Source organism: Podarcis muralis, chromosome 1, assembly GCF_964188315.1.
Source record: "Podarcis muralis chromosome 1, rPodMur119.hap1.1, whole genome shotgun sequence".
Lineage (NCBI taxonomy): Eukaryota > Metazoa > Chordata > Lepidosauria > Squamata > Lacertidae > Podarcis > Podarcis muralis.
Genome location: NC_135655.1, coordinates 53,188,308 through 53,216,188, shown reverse-complemented (window position 1 = coordinate 53,216,188; position 27,881 = coordinate 53,188,308). Strand labels below are relative to the sequence as shown.

At 41.6% G+C, this 27,881-nt stretch overlaps 1 protein-coding gene and 1 long non-coding RNA gene across 5 annotated transcripts in view; one reads left to right on the top strand and one right to left on the bottom strand.

Moving 5' to 3' along the window:
* TTC17 (tetratricopeptide repeat domain 17) overlaps positions 1-10,010 on the top strand; it is a 53,295-nt gene extending 43,285 nt beyond the window's left edge. For both annotated transcript variants that reach the window (XM_028727717.2, XM_028727709.2), the window contains exons 20-25: positions 422-542; positions 2,600-2,759; positions 3,587-3,670; positions 5,754-5,873; positions 6,707-6,850; positions 8,985-10,010. In XM_028727717.2, coding sequence (XP_028583550.2) covers positions 422-542; positions 2,600-2,759; positions 3,587-3,670; positions 5,754-5,873; positions 6,707-6,850; positions 8,985-9,116 — 761 coding nt within the window. In that variant the 3' untranslated portion in view covers positions 9,117-10,010. The remainder of the gene's footprint in view (positions 1-421; positions 543-2,599; positions 2,760-3,586; positions 3,671-5,753; positions 5,874-6,706; positions 6,851-8,984) is intronic.
* LOC114596313 (uncharacterized) overlaps positions 9,911-27,881 on the bottom strand; it is a 39,422-nt gene continuing 21,451 nt past the window's right edge. For 2 of the 3 annotated variants that reach the window (XR_003706496.2, XR_003706497.2), the window contains exons 2-5: positions 16,856-16,970; positions 11,574-12,476; positions 10,582-11,371; positions 9,911-9,972 (exon numbers count right to left, since the gene is read on the bottom strand). This is a non-coding gene — a long non-coding RNA (uncharacterized LOC114596313). The remainder of the gene's footprint in view (positions 9,973-10,581; positions 11,372-11,573; positions 12,477-16,855; positions 16,971-27,881) is intronic. The other variant, XR_013392962.1, reaches the window with a different exon arrangement.

Below are 27,881 nucleotides of genomic sequence, written 5' to 3'. Positions count from 1 at the left end.
ATTGTGTGTGTGGTTGCGGAATTTCTGGATAGAGATCCCAAAGTTCTTTTAACTTGGAGTTTCCTATGACCTCTTACCTTAGGGCCAGTATTAATAATTATGTTGATACTTGTGTTTTAATTATCCGTTTATTTTCCCATGTATAAATTATTGACTGAAGTGGGGGTGCAACAGAAAATTGCAGTGGCTAATAAATAGAAAAATGCATTTTGCGGTGTTTTTTTCCAGACTCAAATGTATCCATCATAATCTTCTATATGTCTCCCACTTCAGATGTTGACCTGTTCGCATGATTAGAACACTCACATAAGCAGTTATTTGTAACAGTTAGCCAGCTGCAATATCCCTTATTTTGCTGTGTGCACTGCATATTTTCACTGTGTTCAGGCTTAATACTAAAAACTTGTTTGCTTCTTTCCAGGGAAAAGGCGAGACTACCGCAGCTTGGGTTGGCCAAGTCCTGATGAGTGCATAAAACTTCGCAGAGTAGAACTTACTACAGTAGCCAGCACATGGCTTGCTGTTTCTGCTAAAAATATCGAGTGAGTGTTTTTTCTTGAAAACAAACTGGGTTAGTGCACAAACCAGTACAGATAATCTGTGGCGCCCTTCACCAGCTGGGTGCCCTCCCTGCATTCTGACTGGAGCTGATGGGACTTGGAATCCAAAACAGCTAAAGGTCACCAGGCTGGTGAACACTGATCAGTGTTCTAAAATATTATGGGCTGGTGCACTGAATTCTGCCTACTCCCGCCACACTGTTATAGGGAGGCTAATCTATAACACTGTTATAGGAAGGTAAATTGTGTTTCCGTGCACTCTGGCTTCTGTCACGGTGTCCCATTGTGCCAGAAGCAGTTTAATCATGCTGGCCACATGACCCGGAAAGCTGTCTGTGGACAAACACCAGCTCCCTCGGCCTGAAAGTGAGATGAGCACCGCAACCCCATAGTCGCCTTTGACTGGACTTAACTGTCCAGGGGTCCTTTACCTTTTTACATAATCATGTCATCCATAGTATCCCAGGATAATCACCTTTGTCTCTTTTAACGCACAATATGTCACCATCTGTTAACAGTGCCCTCCAGCAGTATCTCCTGCCCTGCAGAACTTAAAAGACAGCGGTTCATAAATGATGTGGTGTTAGGAATGAGCAGTGAGGTAGTCAGGTTATTAGATAAATGTTCAAGATGGTGGCATTCAAAAGTAAATTCAGTGTTATGACAGCCACATTCTGCCCTAGTATCATTCTGTCAACCATCTTCAAAAGCAGCCCCGCATAGAGCACATTGCCATAGTTCAGGTGGCATGTCACTAAAGCAGCAGTGTATCTTAACTTGAGTATTTTTATATGTGCCTCTCAACTTTTAAATCATATTTGGAGCTCTCTCAACCTGAAAGCTGTGTGAGTTGCTGCCAAGTGTGGAATGCCACTTTCTAAATAATACATTCTCAGGTAGCTGGCTTGAAATTTTTGTTGCTAAAGCCAGGACCTAAGCCCGGTTGATATAATACAATGCTGAGTGAGCAGGAATCATGTCATAACACAATCTGTTAACTCTGGAACATACTGTCTGGCTTATTAACAGATTTCTTAACGCCTGTGTAGTTTCATTGGCAATATCAGCATTTATACCATCTTACTGTGGGAAAGTGAAACCTAATGCTAAAGGAATGCATTATGAAGGATTTGGAAGCTTGCTGTTACATATCCACATACTAGGATTGGGAAACTGCCAGTTGTTTTTTTGCTCCATAAGTAATTTCTGGATTTTGCAAGGAATGGTAGCAACAGATTTGAGTAGCCTGCTTCTCCCTTAAGCATTATTATAAGAGTATTTTGCAATAAAAGCTCTTTGTCTAAAATGAAGATAAAATCTATCCCCCCTTTTTTTAAAGGAAGCTCCTTTTTTTCCTTTACTATCTTAAGATGAATCTCATTGAAAATTGAGAAGACTTGTGCAAGCATTCAAAGCTGATTAGCTGAACTTGTTTCATTTGGAGGATCGGGGCAATGAAATAGATGCATATATCAATCCATTATTAAGTGACTGACTGACTACTCAAAGTATAGCTGTACTTGGAGGAGACGGTGGGCTCAGATGTTCCAAGTTTTGACACAAGCATGCAAATAATAATTTGGGATGCTGTCCACTTTCTCAGTGCAAATGGTTGTTCCAGAACGCAGAGGCAAGGGGTAGAAGCAAAAGGAACATGCCAGTCCTCAGTCCCGATGTAAGGCTGGTACAGGAGCAACTAGCCAGCCCTGGGGTGTGCCTCATAAGATGTCTGTATTAAGATACAATTAACATCTAGACTAAAGAATGGATTTTTAGTGCCGAGTTTTAACGTTGCTGCTTATTTACTTATGTTTTAAATTTTATTTATAAGCTATTGGGAGGAGTTCAATTATAAGTCACTGTAGAAACATGTTTTTTAAAAAAAAAAAACCTAAATAAATAACTTGAAATCAGCTGGTAGAGTGCAGACATACAATGTGTTGTGGAGAAGCTATTGCTGCCCTGGAACTGTTGCTCCTTCAACCTCTTTCTCTGAATGCTTCATTTATGATGAGATTTGGCCTTCCCTTCATTTCTAGTATTACAGAACACATAGATTTTGCAACCCAGCTGCAGGAACCTGCCGTGGAACCTCTCTGCAATGCCAACCTACCTGCCAGCATGCATACTTTGGATCACCTTCAAGGTGTTGCCAATCGGGCTAGTCTTCATTACATGGGAGAGAGTCAGCTAAAAGAGGTAGGCTAACCTGTGGGCTTCACACACACACTGGTAAGAAGCTTCTTTGCACATTGCAGGTAACATTTCCTATTGCTGTCTACCCAGTGCTAGTGGTAGTTTAGCAGCATGTGTGAAACAGATGTTGACAGATGGCAGTGCCAACGCAGGTTTCTTGTGCTTCCAGATTGCACTTTAGCATTAAAACAGATGTGCAGGACACCTGTGGGGAAAGGATGTGCAGTATGAAAAGTGTGCTCATATTGCCTCTGTTCAACATTTATCCGATGCCAATGGTGTGCTAATGCACAACATTGTGGTTTGAGGCGGTGTGCCTGTACAGAACGAACCTTTGTTGAGCTATCCTGCCATGTGACTCAAGTGAATCAGAAGTTCAAATTCCATGAACCTGACTCCCCCAGCAACCCAAATAAAATCAGGCAAAAGTTCTATATTATTATTATTATTATTATTATTATTATTATTATTATTATTATTAATTACTTAAACCCCGCCCATCTGGCCAAGCTTCCCCAGCCACTCTGGGCGGCTCCCAACGAAATATTAAAACACGATGAAACATTAAAAACTTCCCTAAACAGGGATGTCAAAGTCAGATAGTTGCTTATTTCCTTGACATCTGATGCGAGAGTGTTCCACAGGGCGGGCACTACTACTAAGAAGGCCCTCTGCCTGGTTCCCTGTAACCTCACTTCTCACAGGGAGGGAACTGTCAGAAGGCCCTCAGAGCTGGACCTCAGTGTCCGGGCTGAACGATGGGGAATATGCAGATTTTAAGATGGCATTGATTGTATTACCCTAAGCTGTTGCCTTCTCTTGTTCCTCAGGTGTTGCAGAATCTTGGGAAAGACCATTATCCACCGCAGTCTTTAGAACAAGTTGGGACTCGAATAGCCAAAGTTCTAGAAAAGGTAGGTGTGCACAACTAAGAGCTTACAAGTTCATATTGTCTTAAATTTACCTGGTTGATAGCCATCTCTGTAACCAGTAGTATTGCCTCAATACCTGCGATACAAATCAGGGCTTCTGCTTCTGCTCCCCGCCCCTTACTGACCCTGCATACACCCCAAAATTGGCTCTGGGGTGGTCGGGAGAAATCCCAGAACAGTACACAGGGTGAGGAGGTATCATTCTGTCTGGCAAGCTGGGACACTTGCACAGACAGAACAATTGTGAGAGTGCTACATTGAATACCACCGCAAGGCTGGATTCTCTCTCTTTGAAATATTCTTATAAAGTGGCTCCCAATACACATTTTTAAAAATCAACAACAAATATAAAATTAAAGCCATCATTGGGAGCATTATTTATCAACTGAGCACCTTCCTGCAGCCTCTCTAATGTGATTTACAGTGGACGCTCAGGTTGCGAATGTGATCCGTGCGGGGTGCATGTTCTCAACCCACAATGTTCGCAACCCGCGTCTGCTAATGCGTGGGTTGTGATTCGGCACTTCTGCGCATGGGCAAAGTGCAATTTAGCGCTTCTGTGCACCCGCCAAAACCCGTTCTGGTACTTCCAAGTTTTGGTGGTCTGCAACCCGAAGAAACGCAACCCGAAGCAGCTGTAACCCGAGGTATGACTGTACTCTGGCAGACTTCTGGGGAGTGGTAACACAATTTGGGGTCAGTGACTGAGAAGGCTTGGCTTCTTGTGGAGGTCATCCTTACTTCCCATAATGATGCCATGCCAGCAGAGGACCTGTTGAAAAGCTTAACTGGTGGGAAAGGGGCACATACGTGGAGAGCTATCTCGGAAGGCTTGTAAGGCTTCAAAAGTTAAAGCCGGTAACTTGAACTGAGCCCAGAAGCTGACTAAAATGCTCCAACTTCCTTACATTCTCAGGGAGGTAGGTTATAGCATTCTGCACCACTTGAAGCTTTTGAGTCCTCTTCAAGAGCAGTTCCAAATAAAGACCACTGCAGTAGTCATTCCAAGGGGTGACATGTATGAGAGGAGGTTCCGCAGTATGTTGAGGAAAGGCAATGATAAAACAATGGAAAGCAGAAGCTAACATGCATTAGTAAATCATTATTATTCTCTTTCTTATTTGTGGGTATTATATTCTGGATTGTAATAGTAATCATTGTTTAAAATTTGCTTATAAAGTGGTACATTCTTGTAAATGGTGTAAATTGGATGTTTCTTTGTGTTGATTTCAGTATTATATTTATTATTTTAAACGGAAAACACCCTAAATTAGACCAGAAACCTCTTACACTGTCAAAGGGCGCCTATTTACCATTTCCCTTTGGCAATGCACCAGTCTCGGGTCTCCCTAAATCATGAGAAGGCAAACTAAGGCCCGGGGGCCGGAAGCAGCCTAATCACCTTCTCAATCTGGCTCATGGATGGTTCAGGAATCAGAGTGTTTTTAAATGAGTAGAATGTGTCCTTTTATTTAAAATGCATCTCTGGGTTATTTGTGGGGCATAGGAATTCGTTCATATTATTATTTTTCAAAATATAGTCCGGCCCCGCACAAGGTCTGAGGGACAGTGGACTAGCCCCCTGCTGAAAAAGTTCACTGATCCCTGCCCTAAATGTACCTTTTCAGAGATTATAGCGTCTTCGTTGGTCCTTTTGAAAAACAGGCATGCTGGCATTCATCCCAGGCTTCTTCTCCCCACCGCCCTGTCTCTGACCATCCAACTCCTTTGAAACACCTCAAGGGAAACAGAACTCTTAACCAGTAGTTAAAATGGTTACTGAAAATCACCAAAGAGTGGCAGCATTTCTCCACTAAGCAAAATACGAGATTCTGCTTTTGGAAGAAAGCACATAGCCGTTGTACCCATTGCAGACATCCATGAGCGCCCTTTGCTATAATGCTGTCTGCATAGACAAGATGTGCATTACTAAGTTGTTAAGTGCCTTAATTTTTGAATAAGCTTAGGATGGATGAAGGAAAATAATGAGGTCATTGTGCAAATATGATTGATATATGATATTGCCCTCCTCCCACCCCATCTTGTGTTTTTTATGCCACACCAGAATCAAACCTCTTGGGTCCTCTCCAGCATGGCAGCCCTTTACTGGAGGGTAAAAGGTCAAGGGAAAAAAGCAATTGACTGCCTCCGGCAAGCTCTGCATCATACTCCCTATCATATGAAGGTATGTGTTGTATTGCCTGTGTGCCTGTCTGTGATTTCCAGCTTTCAGTTTGTGTGTCTAAGTTTATGTGCTTTCACTGTTACTAACGCCTCCAGAACATCTCCCACATGAATAAATAACTGAATACAGAAGTTTCAAGACAACCTTAAAGTATTTTAGGGCAATCATCTACAGTTGCCTTCCAGTTGCCTTCAAAATAGATATAAAGTGTGGCAGAAACACTTCCGTTCACAATAATAAGATTGGCTTGCTGGTTTCGGCTCTTGGCTGCAGCCTCTTCCCCCACTGGAAAGCTGTTCTGGATAGAGGGCAGTGTGCAGTGCAGTATGAAGGATTATAGCTGGGGAAACGTCCACCTCCCAAAACAAAACAAAATGCAAGAGAGCATTTGGATCCAGCCTGTGTTTTGTGTGCTTGCAGTAGGCACAACAGAGGCTAGCTAAGTTTTGCTCCCATAATGGAACACAAAACCAGCTGCATGCCTGCACATAGATGACCTGGACTTTTCAGGATATCAGGCTACCAAACTCTTTCTCCCAAAAACAACAACAAAAAGGCACTGCCTTTTGGACAGTTCATAATCTCAGCATGATTTATTTGTTTAGGAAATTCTGTTGGCACACTGTCACTTAAACAGTTGTCATTTCATTTTGCCATTATACATTAAAATCTGTCTTGGCAATGCAAGAAAAGAAAAGAAAAGCCCCCCAAATAGAATCTGACCCTAATAAGCAAAGCCGGTTCTTTCAACAGCTGTCATTTCCAATGACCTGATTCGGCCTAAAGCAACATACTCTTCTCACTAGATTTGTTCCACTTTTCTTCTCTTTCAGGATGTGCCACTCATAAGCCTAGCAAACATCTTTCACAATGCAAAGCTTTGGAATGATGCCATCATTGTGGCTACAATGGCAGTAGAAATTGCCCCACACTTTGTTGTCAATCATTTCACATTGGCTAATGTCTATGTAGCAATGGTAAGTGAATTAGATTTGGTTCCCTTTCCTTTCGTAGCATCCTGATGCTTCAGTGTTACAGATAGGTAGAGTTTAGGAACAAGGAGAGAAACCACAGTTGTGTGTGGAGACAGCAATTAGTCATGTAGCTGGTAGGTAGAGAGTTGTCCCTTTTGGTTTTGTTGGTTCTGACAGTTGATATCATCTGGCTAATACTCAAAACGTTATGTGGGTGTCTCCAGCTTCCCAATTCTGATCAAGTTTCTCTCTGGTTTGGTGCCTGTGGTGCTTGCCCACCCCAGTCCCAAGCAATAAGGGTGGGGGCAGCGTCCTGCACTGTTCTTTGTCATGCCACTCTTCCTTTTTCTTCCTGTAGTAGAGTTTTAGGCATCCTCATAGCACGTGACCTGTTCCCCCTTGGCATGAAGCCTGGCTAGCATTTGATAGGACACTGTGGGCTGTGGAAGCATCTCAGTTGATGGGGGATGCAATTAAAGAGCATTGCATCACTGGCAACCTGGAAACAGCACCATGGTCGTCGTCTTCTTCCCATGTCACTCTCTGTTGCCCTGGCAACCACCATATCTCCAGCAGCCACCAGAGGCACTGGCTGGCTTTGTTAAAAAATATAAATAAAAAGCTCCTCCTGTCTGGGATGATCTGCTGGGAGGGTCATTCTTACTCTGAACAAGGATAAGGGGTATATCTTAGTGTGCCTTTACACATATTTGTATGCACACAGTTGTGAATAGATGGAAAAACATCAATCCATTAAGTTTTGCTGGCAGCAAGTTCACATAACGCACAAGCGATGCCTTACCAACATTGATAGAAGTTTTTGTGTGAAGACGGGTCAACAAAGGAGCAATGGCAGAAATGGCAGAAATTCTGCATTTTGATAAATGTAAAGGTGTTATTAATGTCAAAATTCTGGCCTTAATTGTAGGAAGTTGCATTCAAATAAGGCATAGATTAGGGACAAAATGCAGTGGAGTGTGGGATTGGCCAATGACCAGTCATGCCCTTCTGCCAGTCTAATGTTTGAGTCTGGGGTTTTTGGGTCATCAGGGAGTGCAATAACCTCATGAATGAGTACATTGGCTGTGAGGAGCATCTTGACATGAGAATGCTAGCAGGTTAGAAGTGTTCTCTTCTGGTATAAGAACAGCAAGGAGTAGCAAAGGGGAAAACAGATCTAAACTGACGCTGCCGTGAAATTCTGTGGCTTTTAGTTTTCCAATATGATGCAACTGGTTGTCCCGTCTTGACATGTAAAAACTCCACATGATCCATCTCTTCCTGACACAATATATTTCATAAACTGATTTTTACCATTCTTAATTTTTTCATTTAAAAACTAAGCCTTTTTTTAAAAAACAAAAACTTAAAAATCTGCACCCCTCAACAAAATGTGACCATATTATTTCCATTTCCTGAAGGTAATGCTAAACTGGAAATAACTTGTGCTAAGTCATTGAGAAGCCATAAACTAGTTCCATGACTTCAGGCCAATTTCTGTGTTACCTTGATGACACTGTCACTGGCAAAAAAAACACCACAAAACCCTGGTCCTCAAGAGAAGCAGTGTGTATGCTGGCTTCTTATGCCCTGCCGGTGTAGTTTGAGCCGATGCATACAGTGCATTGCCTTGCACAAATAGCTTCTCATGTGAAACTGTGTGCATACAACTCCCATTTTTCAGTGGCTACCGTAACACAAAAGTAAGATATTGAGTCTTAGGCCCCTTACTTAATGTCTTTACACAAAGGACCCAATTGGATATAACCCTTAATCATATTTTAGCACTACAGAAATTAGCAGAAGCAGGCCGCAGACTTCCTTTCCCCTTCCCCTTTTCCAGCATTGCTGCGAGGAAGAGATTCAAAGCATCTACTTCCAAGTTTATTTTATTTCAGTTATTTTTTAAAAATACCTAGTTTCTTGTGAGCTTACTTTAAACTATGGTTTATTGAAAGGTGCCAGAATTCAGCTGTTGTTTTTGTTCCTGGCTCGATCCAACAAGCAACATTGTGAAATTTAGCCTGATGTTCAACACCATAGACTTGCTATCGATAGCATGGTACCTTTTTGGTAGGTGCTTTGCTGGGGCTTTTGGTACTTTGACCACTAACCATTTTGCATCTGGGCCCTACAGGAGGAGTTTGAGAAAGCCATGAGATGGTATGAATCAACATTGAAACTCCAACCCGAGTTTGCACCAGCAAAGAATCGGATCCGTGCCATTCAGTGTCATTTACTCATGAAAAAAGAAAGACGTTCTCCTTAAAGATCACAATCTTCTTCATTTTTCCCTTTTGTTTTTAAAAGACAACCGAATCATTCTTCACTATTATGCTTGTAATGAGGTGTGCTAATATAAATTGGGAAACCAGGATTTTAACTAAGAATTTGGGATTGTTTTTATTGTTCAGAAACGGAAGCATCCTTGGAAGCATTACAGAAAAAAACATTTTTACTAAACATCTGTATAATTAAATATTGAGCCCAGAAACTTTCCACATGCCTGTGACCCAAACATCCTTAGATTTTTTCCCCATAAAACAAATTGGTGCCAGCATAGAATGTAACCTGCTTCTTGTGTAGCATATCTATGAAAATGCAAAGCACATCATTGCACCAGACACACTACGTAGGAAGAAGATTTTTACCCATCAGAAACTCACGTTTTACCATTTTTCCCTGCCCATATTACAGCATTACCAGCTCAGAGATTGATTGTGAGATAAGAATGCAGGTGGCTGCAGACCCTTTTTTGTACTGTTTTTAGGGGGGGGGAGGAGAAGCGGCAAGCACAACATCTAGTTGTAAAATCATTTTTATTTTGGTTACCTGAAGAAAAGGGAAATAAAAGAAAACATTATTTAAGAGATTTTATATCCATATATATGTGAAACCCACTGCAGCCCTTGGCCTGTCTTTACTAATTTTTTGTTTTACCCAGCTGAGTGCAAGGTGCAAATGTTAAAGGCATTTGTCCACATGCTCTGTGACTCTACAAGTTAGAGAAAGTGAGAGCATTTTAGCAAACAAGGCAAACAGTCTGTTTCCAAATCAGTACCCACCTTGATCAGTGAAGGACTTGAAGCTCCATGTCTCATTGTTGAATCAACAAGGGCACATAACTTGGAACAAAAATAAAGAATTATGTTAATGAAGAGAATGCTGTTCTCTCTTTTTATATAGTCAAATGTCTTTTACAACAAATGTGGTGCAATTGCCTTAAGTTGTATTGAATGTACAATAGGGATCAGGTTCAGCTTTGTTACCCTGGAGTACAAGTGGTCTTTGGATTGTGTTCTATATGTGACTCTCTGGGCATTTGACTCCACGCACTTCCAGTTGCATTGAGTGGGATAATAGGATCACACTTGTCCATGTGCTGCAAAGTAGAATGCAGCACAGTCTGAACTTTAAGACACAGGGAAAGCTTACACCCCTAGAGCAGACTCCCCTCCTCAGACTTTTTCTCCTCAGCAAACAACATATTGCAAAATCTTTCTAAAAGTTTGCATTCATTACATATGATCAACTAGGAACTGAGAGCAGCCAGCTCCTGCCTAATGTCAACTTGGAGATCAGGCATGCCAGACCCTAGTTACTGCTGAAGGCTTGAAAACGCAATTGACAATGGCTCCCACTGAGCTAGACGTACATGTAGGTCACAACTGATGGTCCAAAACAGGCTCACAAGTTCCTTTAAATATGGTAGGCAGGTGCATCACCATACATACCTTGCACATCCAGCCTGCATCTTCAGCTTCAGCAAAATAAGAATAAGCACACATGGAAATCTGCTCCAACACTCATTACCATTGCTGGATTGCAAAGCAGTGAGGACTAGTATAATTACATTTTTGCCAGAGGACATTCTGTAGTGAGGATGATCCTTCCCATTGGACTTGGTAGGGATGGTCCTTGGAACTGTTCATCTATAGCTCAATAGATCATGAGACTCTTAATCTCAGGGTCGTGGGTTGGACCCTCACATTGCGTGAAATATTCCTGCATCGCAGGGGGCTGGACTAAATGATCCTCATGGTCCCTTCCCATTCTATGATTCAAGCTATTCAAGTCCTTTTCCAGGTGGAATTGTCCTTCTTCCCTCCAGACGTACCCTTTTCTTTCTTGTCTTGGGGCAGGGGGCGGATCTATCTGATTGATCCTTTCCTGCAACTTATCACTGTTCTTTTTTCCTTATGTTATCTCCCCTTCTCTAGTTTGTTGTCCTCTGCTCCCTACTAGAATTGTTTTTCTGATTCTTTGCCTTGGTTACTTGTCATATAGCACATGCTATTTCGTGCCTTTGCTTGTCCTGAGGTTGTTTTCTTCACCCCACACCTTGTTACAGTTTTCTACATGGTTCCTGAGATTCCAGAGGTGGGGTGAACATGTTCATCATGGGGTTGAGGAGCTTATTTTGGCTCTGCTGGTTTGGTCTCGAGTGCCACTCTTCTGCCTGGAGACCCTGCCTACGAAGTATAGTGGGAGGCACCCTCTCTCAAGAGTGTCCTGCAACATAACCTGTAAACAGAAATGCACAGTGAGAACCAAGTTCCTTTTTCATTGAGTTATGCACACTATTGCATCACCAGATAAGTAACCAGTACAACTCGGGGATTTTTTCTAAATCCGTAACTTACATATTGCTAATTTGTGTGTAGCAGAGAGAAATACTGAAATGATATTTCCCCAAAATAATTAAGAAGCTTTCAGTCTCTTTCACCTGAAGAGCAGGAAAGGTCAATCATGGCATTCTGGCAGATCAGGTCATCGCTCCTTCTCTGGAGAATGGTCTGGAGGTCTGCTTTCTTGCACCCGGTTCCTGTTCCCATTGCACTTGCTTCCACCACTTGACAAACCATTTTTCTGCCTCTGCCAACCACTACTTTGTACCTAGCGCTGCTTGGTGGAACTCAAGTTTTTATAAAAACAAATCCCACAAGCATAGCGTCTGCCCATGCCTACAACATCTGCCATTAAGGAATATGATGAGGTTATGAGTCCATGAGATTTAATTCCATGCTTCTTGATGTTTGGGGGCATCAGAAATGAAGCTGATGTATATTCATGCACATTTCAGAAGAAGATTACATGGATCTTCTGTATGGGGCTACTGAAGAATTTAATCAAAGATAGGCATCAGGTTACAATATTAGTAACCTGATTTTGTAAGTTTGTGGGTGCTAAACCCTAAATTATTGGGTTCAGTAGGCATCCGAATCTAATTAAGGCTCAGTGTTAAAACTGCTACGCCTGTGTGTATTTAAGCCCATGTATTAGACGCTTCTAAATCTTCTGGAATTAGCATGTATTTAGCGCTAATTAAGCTTGTCTAAGCTTCCTGTGTTGAGGTAGTCACCTGAGGAATGGGCCATTAGGACTACAAAGCATCAAAGAAACTCTTTGAGAGATGGCAGAGAGGTGGGGGCCCTTTCACTTAGGAGATAAAGCCAAAAGCTTAAGAGAAGAGCGAGAGGAAGCAATGTGGGCCAAAAGCTTAGAAGGTAGAAGTAATGTGACAAGCAGGAGGCAGAGTTTTGAATCCAGGACTGCATCTTGGGAAGAAGCAAGACGCTCTTGGTGTGTGGTACTGGGAACCTCTCCATCGAAAACTCAGGTTATATATCTGTAAATAAACCATATACTGTATCATAAAGACACCACAATCTCTGCTGTGCCTCATTTTTCCAAAAAGAAACACAGATCCTAGAATATCTCACTGCTGAGAAGATTGGGATAGTGCATAACAACATTTAGACATTTTGTATATCTGTTGATAAAATGACATGCTTACCTTCCACAGATTGGAGTGAAAATAAGTAATAAAACTCAAGAATTTGAAAGTGTGCTCATTTTTCCAGGAAAACAAGGTCTGTTCACTTTTCAGAACTCTATTAACAAACCTAATAAGTGACTCATAAAAACAGATACCTCATCTTTTCTTTATGCCCCTTCCACGGGAAGAAACGATCTTCCCATTGAAAGGGTTTCTTTTACACGTGAGAGATACTATCCTACACAGTCTCCTTCTCTAAGCACCTGAGTTTAAACACTCTTGACCACACAATAGCTTCATCTTCTTGAATTTTGATAACTTAAAGGACCCTTGATGGAAATAAGTAGAAAGTGTCCATTTCACAAGGGCAGTATGGGCTGTCAATCTTTTATACTAGATTTCCACGACTAATGAACAGCCACCCTAACTGGGGGCGTCTTGAGGCACAAGGCTGCCTCTCTGAGGATCTAAGGACTGGTTATGGATTTGCTGTTGCTGGTCACCACCTTTGCATATTTATAAATAAATATTACAGAAATGCCATAGGACAAACCCCGAAAGTTCTGCTACTATTCAGAGAAGCCAGGAGCACATAACAATATAGGACTCCAGGGATGCGTGGTGCCTCCTTATCTTGGAAAATCCAAGGCTTGCAGATTTCTAGAAATGTGAAGAATTCTTCCCCAACACACATCAACACCACATTAAACTATGAGGCTGCAGAGCGGCCAAAAGTGGTGAAGGGAAAATGTAGTCAACACTTCTGGAATCCTCCAGGTGGCGGCTGGATCCTATTTTAAGCGCAGCTGTGATATAAGCAGAAAAGACAAATACTGAGTATCTATAAGCTGGACCGAGCACCTCTACTCACCTGCAAGAACCTGCAAGAGCTAAATCCATGAGGAATAACAATATTAAAAGAAAACAAAGCCAGGGAAAGGTCATTAGCAATGTGGATAAATTCTAATGTGTAGGTTTTGTTTTTGGCTTTGCCCTTTGCTCTCTGTAGAAAGATTACAGCTAAAGACACCAGAAAGATTGGGGGGAGGTTAGTCTTTTTCAAAAAGAGGGTTGAAGTTTGGGATTCCTCTGCCATATGTAGTTGAAGGTGGCCTGAAAAGGGATTTCCTGCCCTCCATCCTCACCCCACTGATAAAGAATGGCGTCAAAGGTGACCATTTTTCCCCTAATACATTCATAGTTGAACTTGTTGCCCATTTGTTGGGAGTCGGTGTGAGAGAGGAGTGTTCAGCTTGCTTATAAACCTAAAAGTGCTCACCCCCACCTCTTCCTTCCCTGGTTCCCCCGCGACATCCTCCCATCTCACCTCATTTAATTCATGTTTGTTTTGGGGTTGTTGTTTTTTTAAAAAATGTTTTTTGAATTCAACTCTTGGCAGCATGCTTCAGTCTTCTGTTGTGGGCATCAGATGCATAAAAAACAGTAAGAAAAGCTAAGTGGGGAATGTGGAAATTTGGAATAATCTGATAGAGCATTTATGTTCCTAGCTGCACAGAGAAAGAGATGCTTTTTTTTTTTGGCACAAGAGGGCACCATTCTAAAAGGACTGCTTTGGCATTATCGGAACAGAAGACATAACTCACATGAAGACAACAGCCCAGTGAATATTATGGAGCTCCTTATTTCCCATGTACTCAGGTTGAGAAAAATTCATGCAGCCAAGTCCGAGACAGAAAAGGCTGAAGTTTAAAACACACACTCATAATCCTTCCAGAGGCTTAAGCAATCAGAACGATTTGGTTGCAGTGAAAAGCTCCCCGACGCCACTGAGTCATACAATTTAGCAATGGAAACATTAATTAAAGAGATCTGGTCAGGAAAGGTCTGTCCTCCAATGCAATATATTCCTCAGGCAATTGTCCTGTGGATTTCACCCCATCCATGTCCACATTTACCAGCCAGTCTTATGCCTTTGTCCCTGTTAATAGTTTTCAGCTATAGCCCAGGTAGTGAACGTGGTGCCTACCATAATCCCTGATCATTGGCCATGCCAGCTGGCACTGGTGGAGGCTGGGGTCCAACAACGTCAAGAGGGCATTGCATTAACTACCCCAAACTAGTGATTCCTGTCCTTGAAACAACATGTTGCTTTGCTGTTCGTAGCTAGGCTAGACTCTATACATAACCATACCCAACTATCCCCCATTTCACACCTGGTACCAAGGTGACTAGGCATTAATGGAAGCAAAGCTACACAGCTAGCTACAAAGGCAGGTTTTTCTGCATTGAATGAGACAACTGAAACAGATAGACCTCTTCACACATTACATAGCAGCAAGTGTATGTCTACACAAGGTGTGGAGATGCAGTCACTTCCAGCCTCCTGTTATGTAGTTCACCCGTCACCCACACAGCTAAAAAAAAAAGGCACCTGTCATGCACACACGTTATATGATTAGGTGTATACATAAAACTTTTTAGATGTGAAGTATCTTAAAAGCCTCATGTGAGGAGTGACCCTAAATCTCCATAGCCCATGTATCTCTGCACTGTGTGTCATATTGACATCTAAATGCTGCTTTGGACGTTTGGAAGAAGTGTAAGTGAACATGAGGGATCATCTGGAGCAACCCCAAGACTGAAATGCCATTCAACAGTCACCCTTTGCAGTTAACTGGTATAGAAACTATAGAACCTAGTTTCCTCTATTCTGTGATACAATGTAAGGTCCTTTTTCAGTTGCTCTGAAGATGACAAATGCCATGATTCTGTCACTTTAGATTTTTTTCTGATGTGGAGTACATTGGTTCTTTTTTTAATGTACGTTTTTCTCTTTTTAGTTACAATAAAATGTAAATGGGAGGGAAAGGTGTGGTCTTTTCTGCAGGCTGTGATGATAACACTGTAATGCATAAGGCGTAAGCAGTGGAGAACCAAGGCTGGTGGTGCCTTGCCTTCCCTATGTATACTAAGTACCTGCTCACTGGAAAAAGAAGACAGCAGTAAATCTAACCTCTGTTGCCATGCTTTAAAGTGTGGTTCTTATAAAAAGGAAGGGAGGGGAACCCACACCACTAAATGCAAAGAAATCATGAAAAATAACAAGGAACAAAAGCTCTCAATCCAAGCTGAGCGCTGCACAGACAGGAACCTGCTCTGACGTACATGAAAACCCCACAGGGATTAACTCTTTCTTACCCAGGAAAGCCAGCCTTGACGTATCTGCTTTGCCGTGTGTTTCGTGTTCCTTCTGTTATAACCACAAATACATTTGATCTTGCTACCTAGATTCTTTACATTTAGATTTTTGTATGCAACATTAATGGATGTGCTGGGGGGGGGGGAATCACTCTCCATCCATTAATTCTTTTTGCACATGTGTTTATTGATGCATTGTTTTGAAAGTAAGGGAGAGGAATTTAGCGTCTAAAATGGGTGTGCTAAATACGCAAGAGCTCTAACACACACCCAACAAAATGGAGAACAAAGTCTTTTCAACTAGTTCCCCAATACCTTTTCTCTCATCGCAGGAACACATGTTGCAATCCTGTCGGTGGCATCCTTCATCAGAGAATTTTAAAGCATATAATAGAGATACGATTAATGAAGAATTGTATCATCTCAAATCTACATCTGCCAAATAATAGGATGAAAAGCTATTCGCAGACTGGTGCAGCTAATTGTCCATAATGGTTGCAGCATATCACAGGAGATAGAATCCCCATCATCTAGTTGCCACTCCCTCTTACAAAACTGCAGCACAGAGGTTGCAACTATGCTAACAGCTTATTGGAATCTTCTTTGTGGCAACAAGGGTGGAGGAGGAAAAGAAAAAGAGAACTTGCATACACCTTAAGAACATAAGAAAGGCCTTCTGAATCAAGCCAAAGCTCGATCAAGTCCAGAAACATTTTTCCCACCATGGGCAACCAGATGGCACTGGGAAACCCACAATGAAGGCCTGGGGGCAACAGTACCTTCCTGCTTGTGTTCCCCAGTGACTGATATTCAGAGGCATGAAATTACCATGAACCCATGAGGGAAGTTTTATGATATGGAAAATACATATTCCTGGCAGCATATAAAAACCATCTATGTCAACATAGCAGCCTCTGTTGAAATGATTATCCAGTGACACAATCATGATCCTCCACAGGTCTTTGATTAAATGGAGATTACACAGGAGAAATTTCAGGTGCATACTGCCCCAAATGACTCTGCCCTACCCACACACAAAACACAGAAACAAAATTAGTCAATGTACTTACTACCTATCCACTTTGCAGTGTATGGATGTTGCAAAATGAAATTCAGACAGAGTGCATGTTGGACTCATCACTGGCCAATTGTATGATAGGTGAAGATGAAGAACTGCGATGACATCTGCAAAAGGAGATATGAGTTATATTTTTTCGGTACCTAAGATATCGAGGGCTGATTATACAAATTCCAGATCTTACACCAATACAGATTCTAGGATCACATGGAACGTGTGAACATTTGTATAGATTCACTTGATCTACACCATTCATTAGAAGCTTGTTATCTATTCCACAGTGATCTGCCCTTTCTTAAGATCTCTTACCTCACCCACCTGCTTTTACCTCAGGTTCATGTATATCACTCTTTTCTCTCATCCTTTTCTTCAACCACTAAATTCAATTCTATTCATTTGAGTGTGAACAGAGACAATGATTTCCCCTTTCACTACATCACTGCTGCTGTGAAGGGTCATTTTGCACACATTTAAGTTCAAATTAAATTGTCACAGAATCATAGAATTCTAAAATTGAAAGGGACCCCAGGGCTCATCTAGTCACAGATTGTACTTTTTGTATTCTGTTGTCTCTCCACTTGATCTTGACTCTGCAGTTGATTCAGCTCAAGCTGAAGTACCCAATGCCAGATTCGGTGATGTGGGATCAGTTTCAGTTTACACTGTCTGCTGATGGGGACAAGGTGCCGATGGCAACAAATCCCATGTGCCCTCTTAACCCCTACCCCTCCTGGCTTATTAAATCCAGCAGAGGAGGTCTGACTGGTTGAGTCAAGAGCACGGTTAATGCTTTATTGTGCAAGGGGCTGGTCGCTGCTGCCTTGAAAGATGCAGTTGTGTGGCAACTCCAAAAGAAATCAGGTCTGGACTGGAACAACTATGGACCAGTTGCAAATACTCTCTTCATGGGGAAGGTGGTGGAGAGGGTTGTGGTGGGGCAGCTGTAAATAATCTTAGATAGCACAGATTTAGATCCATTCCAATCTGATACAGGTCTGACTATGGTACTGAGTCATCTTTGGTTACCTTGTTGGATGACCTCTGCAGAGAGTGGGACAAAAGGAATATGACTGATTGGACTGCCTGAATTTCAGCCCTACAAGGAAGGCTCCCACTCCATCTGTTGCTATGAGAGTAATCCAGCACAGCCACGATAGCAGATATAGGAGGGGTTAGCACTGCTTCGAGAATAGCCCCATATGCTAGCACTAGACTATATCAGAATCATGCATTGGTTCTGCACATACTCAGAACGATTTCCCTAAAGACCAGGTGTCTTCATAAGTAACCAGAGAAGCAACAGGGAGGGTTTCCTACTTTGCTAAAGAAAAAAAAGGTGCAAAGAAAGAAGATCTACAGCATTTTAAACCTTCAGCTCTGAACTTAAATTTGAAGAAAACTATAAGATAACTCTGGGACGCGGGTGGCGCTGTGGGTTAAACCACAGAACCTAGGGCTTGCCGATCAGAAGGTCAGCGGTTCGAATCCCCGCAACGGGGTGAGCTCCCGTTGCTCGGTCCCTGCTCCTGCCAACCTAGCAGTTTGAAAGCACGTCAAAGTGCAAGTAGATAAATAGGTACCACTTTGGCAGGAAGGTAAATGGTGTTTCCGTGCTCTGCTCTGGTTTGCCAGAAGCGGCTTAGTCATGCTGGCCACATGACCCAGAAGCTGTATGCTGGCTCCCTCAGCCAATAAAGTGAGATGAGTGCCGCAACCTCAGAGTCGTCCGCAACTGGACCTAATGGTCAGGGGTCCCTTTACCTTTATAAGATAACTAGCACCCCTCTGTGCTCTCTTTCTCTCTCTGTGTGTGTGAGCTTGACCTGCTTAGCTTCCAAGAGAAAGCAAGGTTGGGGAAGAGCCATCACTGCTCCCACCTACCCCAAGCTGAGCCCTTTCTAAGTGAGATAGTTGATTTTCCTTCCTTGGATACAGGGGTCAGATCTACTGCTAGTGATCGGCCAGGCAGAGGAGCTGGATGGAACCATCAAGAAAAGGCATCCCCAACCTTCAGCCCTCCAGATGTTTTGGACTACAATTCCCATCATCCCTGAACACTGGTCCTGTTAGCTAGGGTTCATGGGAGTTGTAGGCCAAAACATCTGGAGGGCCGCAGGTTGGGGATGCCTGATCTAGAAAGTCTGTCCACCACTGAAAATGTATTAATGTTATTGTTTACATTAAAATGTATTAATGTTATTGTGGAGCAGGACTTCCGGTGGACCGCGATCTCACCGCAAGCAGGGCTCTTACCGTGAGGGAGAGCCCGAGCTGTTTTGAAGGTTTTGGGGCAACTCCAGGGCGCGGAGACCCCCCTTAACGCTTCTGGAGGGTGTCCAGAAGCACAGGTTCCCAGCGCGACCAGAAAGCGACCGAACCGACCGCCAGGTAGCCTCGTAAGAGGCGAAGAGAGCGACGGCAAGGAGAAGCAGGACGCGGGGAAGCCATTACGCAACCTCAAAACAGCGAAGCCCTGAGCTTGCAGGGAAAGCGGAACGCTCTCAGACTAAAGGACTCCGTATACAAAACCTTTAAAAAAAAGCATAACAGTAAGAACAAGGAAGTCGCGGAGAAATAAGAAGAGGTAAACGGAGTTCAGTGGAGGAGCCGAAATCAAGTAAGACGCAAAGCGACCCCAGCGCAGGAGAAAGTGAAAGTGAGTCTTGCCCTAGCGGATACATTGTTTCCCGCTAGAAACCTCCCCTAAAGTAACCTTTGAAAAATAACTACACGAATAAGGGGAAGTGCTGGGGGGCCAGAAATAAAGTATCGAAGTCAGGCGTCCCTAATGGAACTGAGGGTGCGAAGAGGAGAAAGAGCGTCTCTTTAACGCTGGTTTAACCATATGAAACATTAAATCCGGAAGTGAAGCTCCAACAACAATTACAAACTCTTGAGCGTAGTGACTGAGAAAAGGGGAAAAGAGAACAACCATTTACATTTACACTGGTATTCCTGCATATAGGATTTCATACCTCCTTATTTGGTTTCTTTTTTTTCTATTTGCCTCCTTATTTGACTAATTGACTGGAATGGGATACCTGGAAATGGGGGCTTATATGAGGCTTATATGAGAGACTGAATTGCTGGTAAAAGGGCAGGTCGACAGACTCTTAGGAAAAACATTAGTCTATTGGAGGATTGAGGACTGAGGATTGAGGATACCCAGGGGCAGGGCCGTGTTTATCTGAACGTCAGTCGTCGGTTATATTTGCTCTGACCATTCACCCCACTCCTTCGCCCAGCTGCCCCTATCTCTATCCAATCCCTTCTAAATACTAAACTCCGTTAAACAACCTCCAATTTGTACGCTCTCTACCTACTGCCTTTTTGAAGACCTTTATCAACTTCGATGGCATATATATTTAGTAGTTTGGACTAGTGCGGACTAATTTAATATGGACTAACTCAACTGGAGAAGTGAAGAGTTCTGGGGAGTTGGAGCACCTCGAGTGGTAAAAGAGGAAATTACATCAAGAAACCCAAAGATCTAAAGAATCCTAAAGCTGGCTTGGTTTGAAAACCTTATATTGACTGCTAGAAAATATATTTATACTAATATATATACATAAAAGACTGGCAATTTTTGACACAAAGGGGATATAAGAAAAGTAGACTGAGTGGGTTATAGAAAACATCAGAAAGCATTAGAAAGCATTAGAAATAGCAATTAGTGGGAAAGTTATTGTCTGGTTGTTGAGAATTATAAAAGTATAGGATGTCCCACACAGGAAAGAAAGGAGCAAATGGTGGAACCCCAGGGGAGAGGAGAGGTTCCAAACAAGAAGCAGATTTTAAGACAGACATTTTGAAGATGCTTGCGGAAATTAAACAGAGTCAAAGTAATTTAGAACAAAAATTAGAACAGGTTGACAATAAGATTGGGAAAATGGATAAAAAGATGGATGAAACTGTCAATGAAATTAAGAGTCAGATAAAGGAAGTATTTAGGAGAACGCAGCAGACAGAAGAAGGACTAAAGAAGACAAAGTTGGAATTAAAAGATATAAAAAGGGAGAAAGAAAGGTTGAAAATAGAAGTGATGGATTTAAACAAGGCTCAGGAAGAGATGAAGGATACCATAGCGATGAATGAATTGAGGCAGAGGGAGACAAATCTGAGACTTAGGGCGGTGCCAGAGGTCCCAAATGAAAACATTAAAGAAAAATTGATAATAGAGCTAGCGAAATGGATGGACTTACCAGTTGAGGAAATGTCCAAAACAGTACAGAACGCATTTAGAATGCGGGTTAAGACAACCAAAGCAAAGAAATTCTTAGGTGATTGCCTGATTACATTTAAGGATAAGGAAATGAGGAATAAGATTCTTCAAAGGAATAGAGAGAAGAGGTTGTATATAGAAGGGAACTACATAGTTATTTTTAAAGATATCCCAGTGAGATTATTGAAACGTAGAGATTCCTATAGACAATTGGCCCAGACATTGAAGAAGAACAAAATTGAGTTTAGATGGGAATTTCCGGAGGGGTTATCGTTTACGTATAGAGGCAAGAGACAGAGGCTGACAAGTCAGGAAGAAACTGGGAAATTTTTGAGGAAATATAAGGAATTGAGAGTAGAGACAAATGGGGCGGAGGGAGCAGAAGGAGGAATATCAGAAGAATTTGAAGGAGAGGAGGGGGAGGGGAGAAGGGAGAGTGGATCAGACGAAGAGGTAGAGGAAGAAGAGGAGGAAGAAAAAGCGGATTTATAAAGAAAAGAAAAGCATCGGTGAAGACAGGGCACAATGGGGTTAAAAATTTGGAACTGGAATATTAATGGGATGAACGATAAAAAAAAGAGGAACAAAATTGAACAATTTCTGAAAAAGAAAAACTTGGACATCATCTGCTTACAAGAGACGCATATAGCTAGAAGGCATAAAAAGGTGTTAATTAATAAAAGATTGGGAAATGAATTTGAATCTTCTGATAAGGGAAAGAAAAGAGGGGTGGTATTGTACATTAAAAATAAGATAGAAGCCAAAACTTTATTCAAAGATGAAGAGGGGAGGATGATAGGGGTTCAACTAAATTGTCAAGGAGAAAAGCTGGTGGTAGTGGGGGTATATGCTCCAAATGGCAACAAGACTGTTTTCTTTAAAGAATTAGAAGAAAAGTTATCAGAATATATGGATCAAAAGATTATCCTAATGGGTGATATGAATGGGGTGATCTCCTTAGAAATGGACAGATTGAGGCAGGGAACAAGTATAGAAGGAAAGTTACCAAAATCCTTCTTCTCAATGGTGGAAAATTGTAATTTGATAGATGTATGGCGCCTCAGACATCCATTGGATAAGCAATTTACCTTCCACTCTGAACCCCATCAGTCAATGTCACGTATAGATCAGATATGGATCTCGAGGGAGTTATGTCCAAGGGTCAATTTAATAGAAATAAAACCGAGAGTAATCTCGGATCACAATCCTATAGAGCTGGACTTGGGATCCCTAGAGTCAGGAACCTTCAGATGGAGATTAAAAGACCATTTTATGGGCGACCAAAAAATTATCGAGAGCGCACAGGCAAAATTGAGGGAATATTTCCTGGTAAACTGCAACCAGGGAACAAAAGTCAGTGTAGTATGGGATGCCAGTAAGGCTGTAATGAGAGGATATTTTATACAACAGAATGCAATTAAGAACAGAAATAGAGAAAAAGGGAAAGAAGAAATTCTACAGCAGATAATGATGAACGAACAAAAACTGGTTCGGAAACCCAACTGCCAGAAGGTAAAAGAAAGAATTAAAATTTTACAAGCCCAATTCGCCACAATAATAAATAGAGAGGTGGAGTGGAATATCAAAAGACTAAGACAGAATAACTTTGAATTCTCAAATAAATCAGGCAAATGGCTTGCCTGGCAAATCAAAAAAAGAAAGGAGCAGGGTGCAATAAACAAAATAACAGTGGGGGGAGAAGAAATAACTGACCCAAAAGGAATTAGGAGGGAGTTCCTAAATTTTTATAGGAGTTTATATAATAATAAAGAGAAAATTAAATCAAGGAGGATAGAGAGCTTTTTGAAAGACAAGAGGGTACAGAAAATTTCAAAAGAAGGTAAACAACGACTAAACAAACCAATTGGGAATGAGGAGACAGAAGAAGCAATCAAAGATTTAAAAAGGGGAAAAGCACCAGGACCTGACGGATTTACGGCAGGATATTATAAAGAGATGAAATCTATTTTGGTGGGCCCCCTGACAGAGACGATGAATAATATTCTAAAGAAAGGAGAAATCCCGGAGACCTGGAAAGAGGCATATATCACACTCATACCAAAACAGGATGCAGACACAACCCAAGTTAAAAATTATAGACCAATTTCACTATTAAATACAGACTATAAAATATTTGCAGGAATCCTGGCGAGGAGGTTAAAGAAGTGGCTATCAGAAATTATTCATAAAGATCAGGCGGGATTTCTACCAGGCCGACAGATAAGAGATAATACAAGAAATATAATTAACATGTTAGAATATTTATCGGTGAGGAGTGATAAACAAGTCATAATGATGTTTGTGGATGCCGAGAAGGCTTTCGATAATGTGGTCTGGGATTTTATGTTGAAAAATTTGGAATATATGGAAGTGGGAAATGACTTCCTCAACGGGGTAAAAGCAATATATACTGAGCAGAAAGCCAAACTGATAATAAACAACACTGTAACAGAAGAGATAAAGATTAAAAAAGGAACAAGGCAGGGCTGCCCACTCTCCCCGTTATTATTTATAACAGTATTAGAAGTTCTTCTGGACTCAATAAGACGAAACAGAAATATAAAGGGGGTGTTAATCGGACAGAACGTATATAAGACCAAAGCGTTTGCAGATGACGTAGTAATAATGTCAGAAGAGCCAATAACTGCAATAGAACATATACTAAAGGAAATTGATCAGTTTGGAGAGATAGCAGGTTTCAAATTAAATAAGACAAAAACAAAAATTCTAAGTAAAAATGTGGACCAAAGGGTAATAGAAACGATACAGCAACAATCACAGATAGAAGTCATCAAAAAAGTCAAATACTTAGGAATCTGGATAACACCTAAAAATATAGACCTGTTCAAAAACAATTACGAGCTGATATGGAAGGGTATAAAAAAGGATTTGGAAATATGGGGAAGGTTGAGATTGTCATTCTGGGGAAGAATTAACACAATCAAGATGAATGTCCTACCAAGGCTGATGTTCTTATTTCAAACCATACCTATAATTAAGGGAAGCCGAATCTTTAAAGAATGGCAAAGAGTACTTTCAAGATATATCTGGCAGGGCAAAAAACCTAGAATCAAGTTTAAATTATTAACAGATATTAAGGAAAGAGGAGGTTTTGCCCTGCCAGATTTGAAGCTATACTATGAGGCTTCATGTCTTTGCTGGATAAAGGATTGGGTGAAGCTGGCAAATAAGGAGCTACTCGATTTGGAGGGCTCCGATAATAGATTCGGCTGGCACGCCTACCTATGGCGGAACAAAAGGAAAGTACACAAGGGGTTTGAAAACCACATCTTTAGAGGGCCACTAATTGAAATATGGGAAAGGTATAAAAACCTGTTAGAACCGAAAACACCACACTGGTTGTCGCCCCTGGAAGTGGGGAGTATAAAGACGATTAATATGAGAAGTAACTGGGCAACGTATAGTCAACTAGTAATTAGAGAAGATGGGAAATGGAAACTAAAACCGTACGAACAAGTAAAGGAATATGTATTTGACTGGTTGAAGTATCATCAGGTAAATGAGATGTTTAGGAAAGACGTTAGAGAAAGAGGTTATATAGATAAAGACTCCAAATTCCAGACAGAGGTAATAAATAACGAAGTGAAAATTATATCAAAGATGTATAGGATGTTGCTTGACTGGAATTTGGGGGATGAGGTAGCCAAACCGGTGATGACGCGATGGGTAAGGGATATAGGCCATACCATACAATTCGAGGATTGGGAGAAACTTTGGAAGGATGGGCTAAATTTTACAGCTTCTATATTGATAAAGGAAAATGTCATGAAGATGTTTTATAGGTGGTACTTAACACCTATAAAATTATCGAAGATGTATAAAGTGGACAACAAGTGTTGGAAATGCAAAGATAAAGAGGGCACCTTCTACCACATGTGGTGGGAGTGTGGAAAAGTGAAACAGTTTTGGGAAAAAATCTATACCGAATTAAAGAGGATTCTAAAATATACTTTCACAAAGAAATCAGAGATTTTCCTATTAGGACTGCTGGGACAGGAGATAAAAAAAGAAGATCGCAGATTAGTATACTATGCGGTCGCAGCAGCAAGGGTAGTTTTAGCCCAGAGGTGGAAGCAGCAGGAAACACCAACGACAGAAGAGTGGAGATTAAAGTTACTAGACTACGCGGAACTAGACAACATGACAGGGAAAATTAGGTATGCAAAAGACCAAAAGTTCATTAAGGATTGGAGAAAATATATAGATTATCTGGAGCATATCAGTGAGGGACAAACAACGCTAAGGGGATTTAGAGATGTGCTGTGATAAAACATGAACTATTGTATATAGTAAGTAGGAGATAAAGAAATGAATAATGACAATAAAACTTAAGGAATGCGTAACTTAATGGATAACTTCGAATGATTTTCGGATAAGCTGAAGGAAGTGCCAAAAGCGATAGCCAAGAGATCGGTTTGAAGTGAAATTTAGAAATTGATGTATGTTTTTTCTATTTGTGTTTCTTTGTAGGAATGAGTGTTTGTATTTGTAACTCTATGTTAGTTTTGTGTGTTTTTGATTTTTCTTTATGGAATTATACAATAAAAAAGTATCTGGAAAAAAAAAAAGAAAATGTATTAATGTTATTGTGTGACAGGAGAAAGATTGAACCATGGCTTTGGAAGTTTTGGTGAATTCTGAATCTTGGCAGGACTTTGCCCCACTTTGCTTATAAGAGGGGCTTACCCTGAGGTCTTGCATTCTGGGAAGGTTGAGAAAGGCTGGCATTGCTTCTCACCGGAACTTTTCTACTGGAAGTTCAGTATCAAAGATTGCTTTTTCAAACCTTGCACAATTGAGGTGGGGTGGGGGACAAGACAAAAGTTTGATAAAGCTATTGTTTTTTAGGGAGCTGATGGGACTAGCACAGCCAGGGAGTCAAACAGCACTGTGCCTGACCCAGCAAAGAAGTATGTTCAGCCACGGGAACATCTACTGGGTTGGCCAGTAATGATGATGGATAGATCCATAAGAGCCAGCAGAAAAGCAGCAGCTGGGGATCTTGCAAAAGTGAAAGGGTACTAAGAACCAGAGAAGGAGGCATGAAACATTCTCCGAGTTCTGGTTAGTGCTGTCAGGCAGCAGTAAAGAAAGTCTTCCAAGGATGCCAGTGGCAGCAACAAAGGATTGCCAAAAAATTGAGGATTGGTGCCAATTTCAGCATCAGCATTTGAAGCAATTGCTTCATTTACTCAGGGGAAGGCCCTGCACCTATTCACAGTTACTAAGTTACTACTGCCTGGGCCAATCAGAGAGTAGGGGCAGGAGGCCATTTGGCCTAAGCCTGAAACTCAAAGAGGGCCTCAAATTTGGACACATGTTATAATTATTATTATTATTATTATTATTATTATTATTATTATTATTATTATTAATTTATTTATTTATTTATTCCCCGCCCATCTGGCTGAGTTTCCCCAGCCACTCTGGGCAGCTTCCAATCAAGTATTAAAAACAATACAGCATTAAATATTAAAAACTTCCCTAAACAGGGCTGCCTTCAGATGTCTTTTAAAGAGAAGATAGCTGCTTATTTCCTTCACATCTGAAGGGAGGGCGTTCCACAGGGCGGGCACCACTACCAAGAAGGCCCTCTGTCTGGTTCCCTGTAACCTCACTTCTCGCAATGAGGGAACCACCAGAAGGCCCTCGGCGCTGGATCTCAGTGTCCGGGCTGAACGATGGGGGTGGAGACGCTCCTTCAGGTATACAGGACCGAGGCCGTTTAGGACTTTAAAGGTCAGCACCAACACTTTGAATTGTGCTTGGAAACATACTGGGAGCCAATGCAGATCTCTCAGGACCAGTGTTATGTGGGCCCGGCGGCCACATGTTGGTTTTTTAACCATGTTTGCCAATTTATTGCCAATTCTCCCAGTTCGGAGAGATCCTTTTGGAGTTCCTCCTCGTCCCTTTTTTGTCTGAAACACTTTAAATATATAATTTGGTGTCATCAGCAGACCTGGAGGCCACTTGTTCTCACTCCTCATCCCTCACAACGGACCATTTAAAAAGCACCTTTCCTAATCCCAGTCCTTGGAGAACTCTGGTTTTTATATTCCTCCACTGGGAGAACAGTCCATTTATTCCTAATCTCTGCTTCCTGCTTTTTAAGCAGTTACCAATCCATATGATGACTTTGCTTATCCCTTGACTGCTAAGATTACTTGGGAGTTTCTGGTAAGTGATTCTTATCTAAAGCTTTTTGGTACAATGCAGGTAAACAAGTTTTTTAGATCATCCCTCCTCCCCCCCGCAAACAGTAGACAATATTTGCCAGGACTTTCCAAAATGTTTTTGAGGGTTGATGGTCCACTTAGGTGCAAAAAGAATCTGACAATCTGATCACTGATTCAAGACTTGGGTACTGCTACCGTGTATTATTAGATCAACAAACACTGACACAAGAGCTTTAGAAAAGTCCACGTTGAACTGTGGAGGCTTGAATGTTCAACAAGAGGGCACAATGTGAAAGGTTTGAAATATCCGCACAATGCACCAAATTATTTGTTCTGCAAAACACTTTGGAGAACAAGTTTGATGGCCATCTGTCAGGGATGCTTTCGCTCAGATTCCTGTGTTGCAGGGGGCTGGACTAGATTGACCCTTGGGTCCCTTCCAGCTCCAAGATTCTATGATTCTTGAGGTTGATGATCCTAGCCACTAAACCAGAAGTCCATGCAGCACCTCAGCCAAGAAGCTTAAAACCCCTGGTTTCCTGAGTCATAATCTTTGGGCTGCTGCCATGACCACGATATCAGAGATTCCCCTTAGC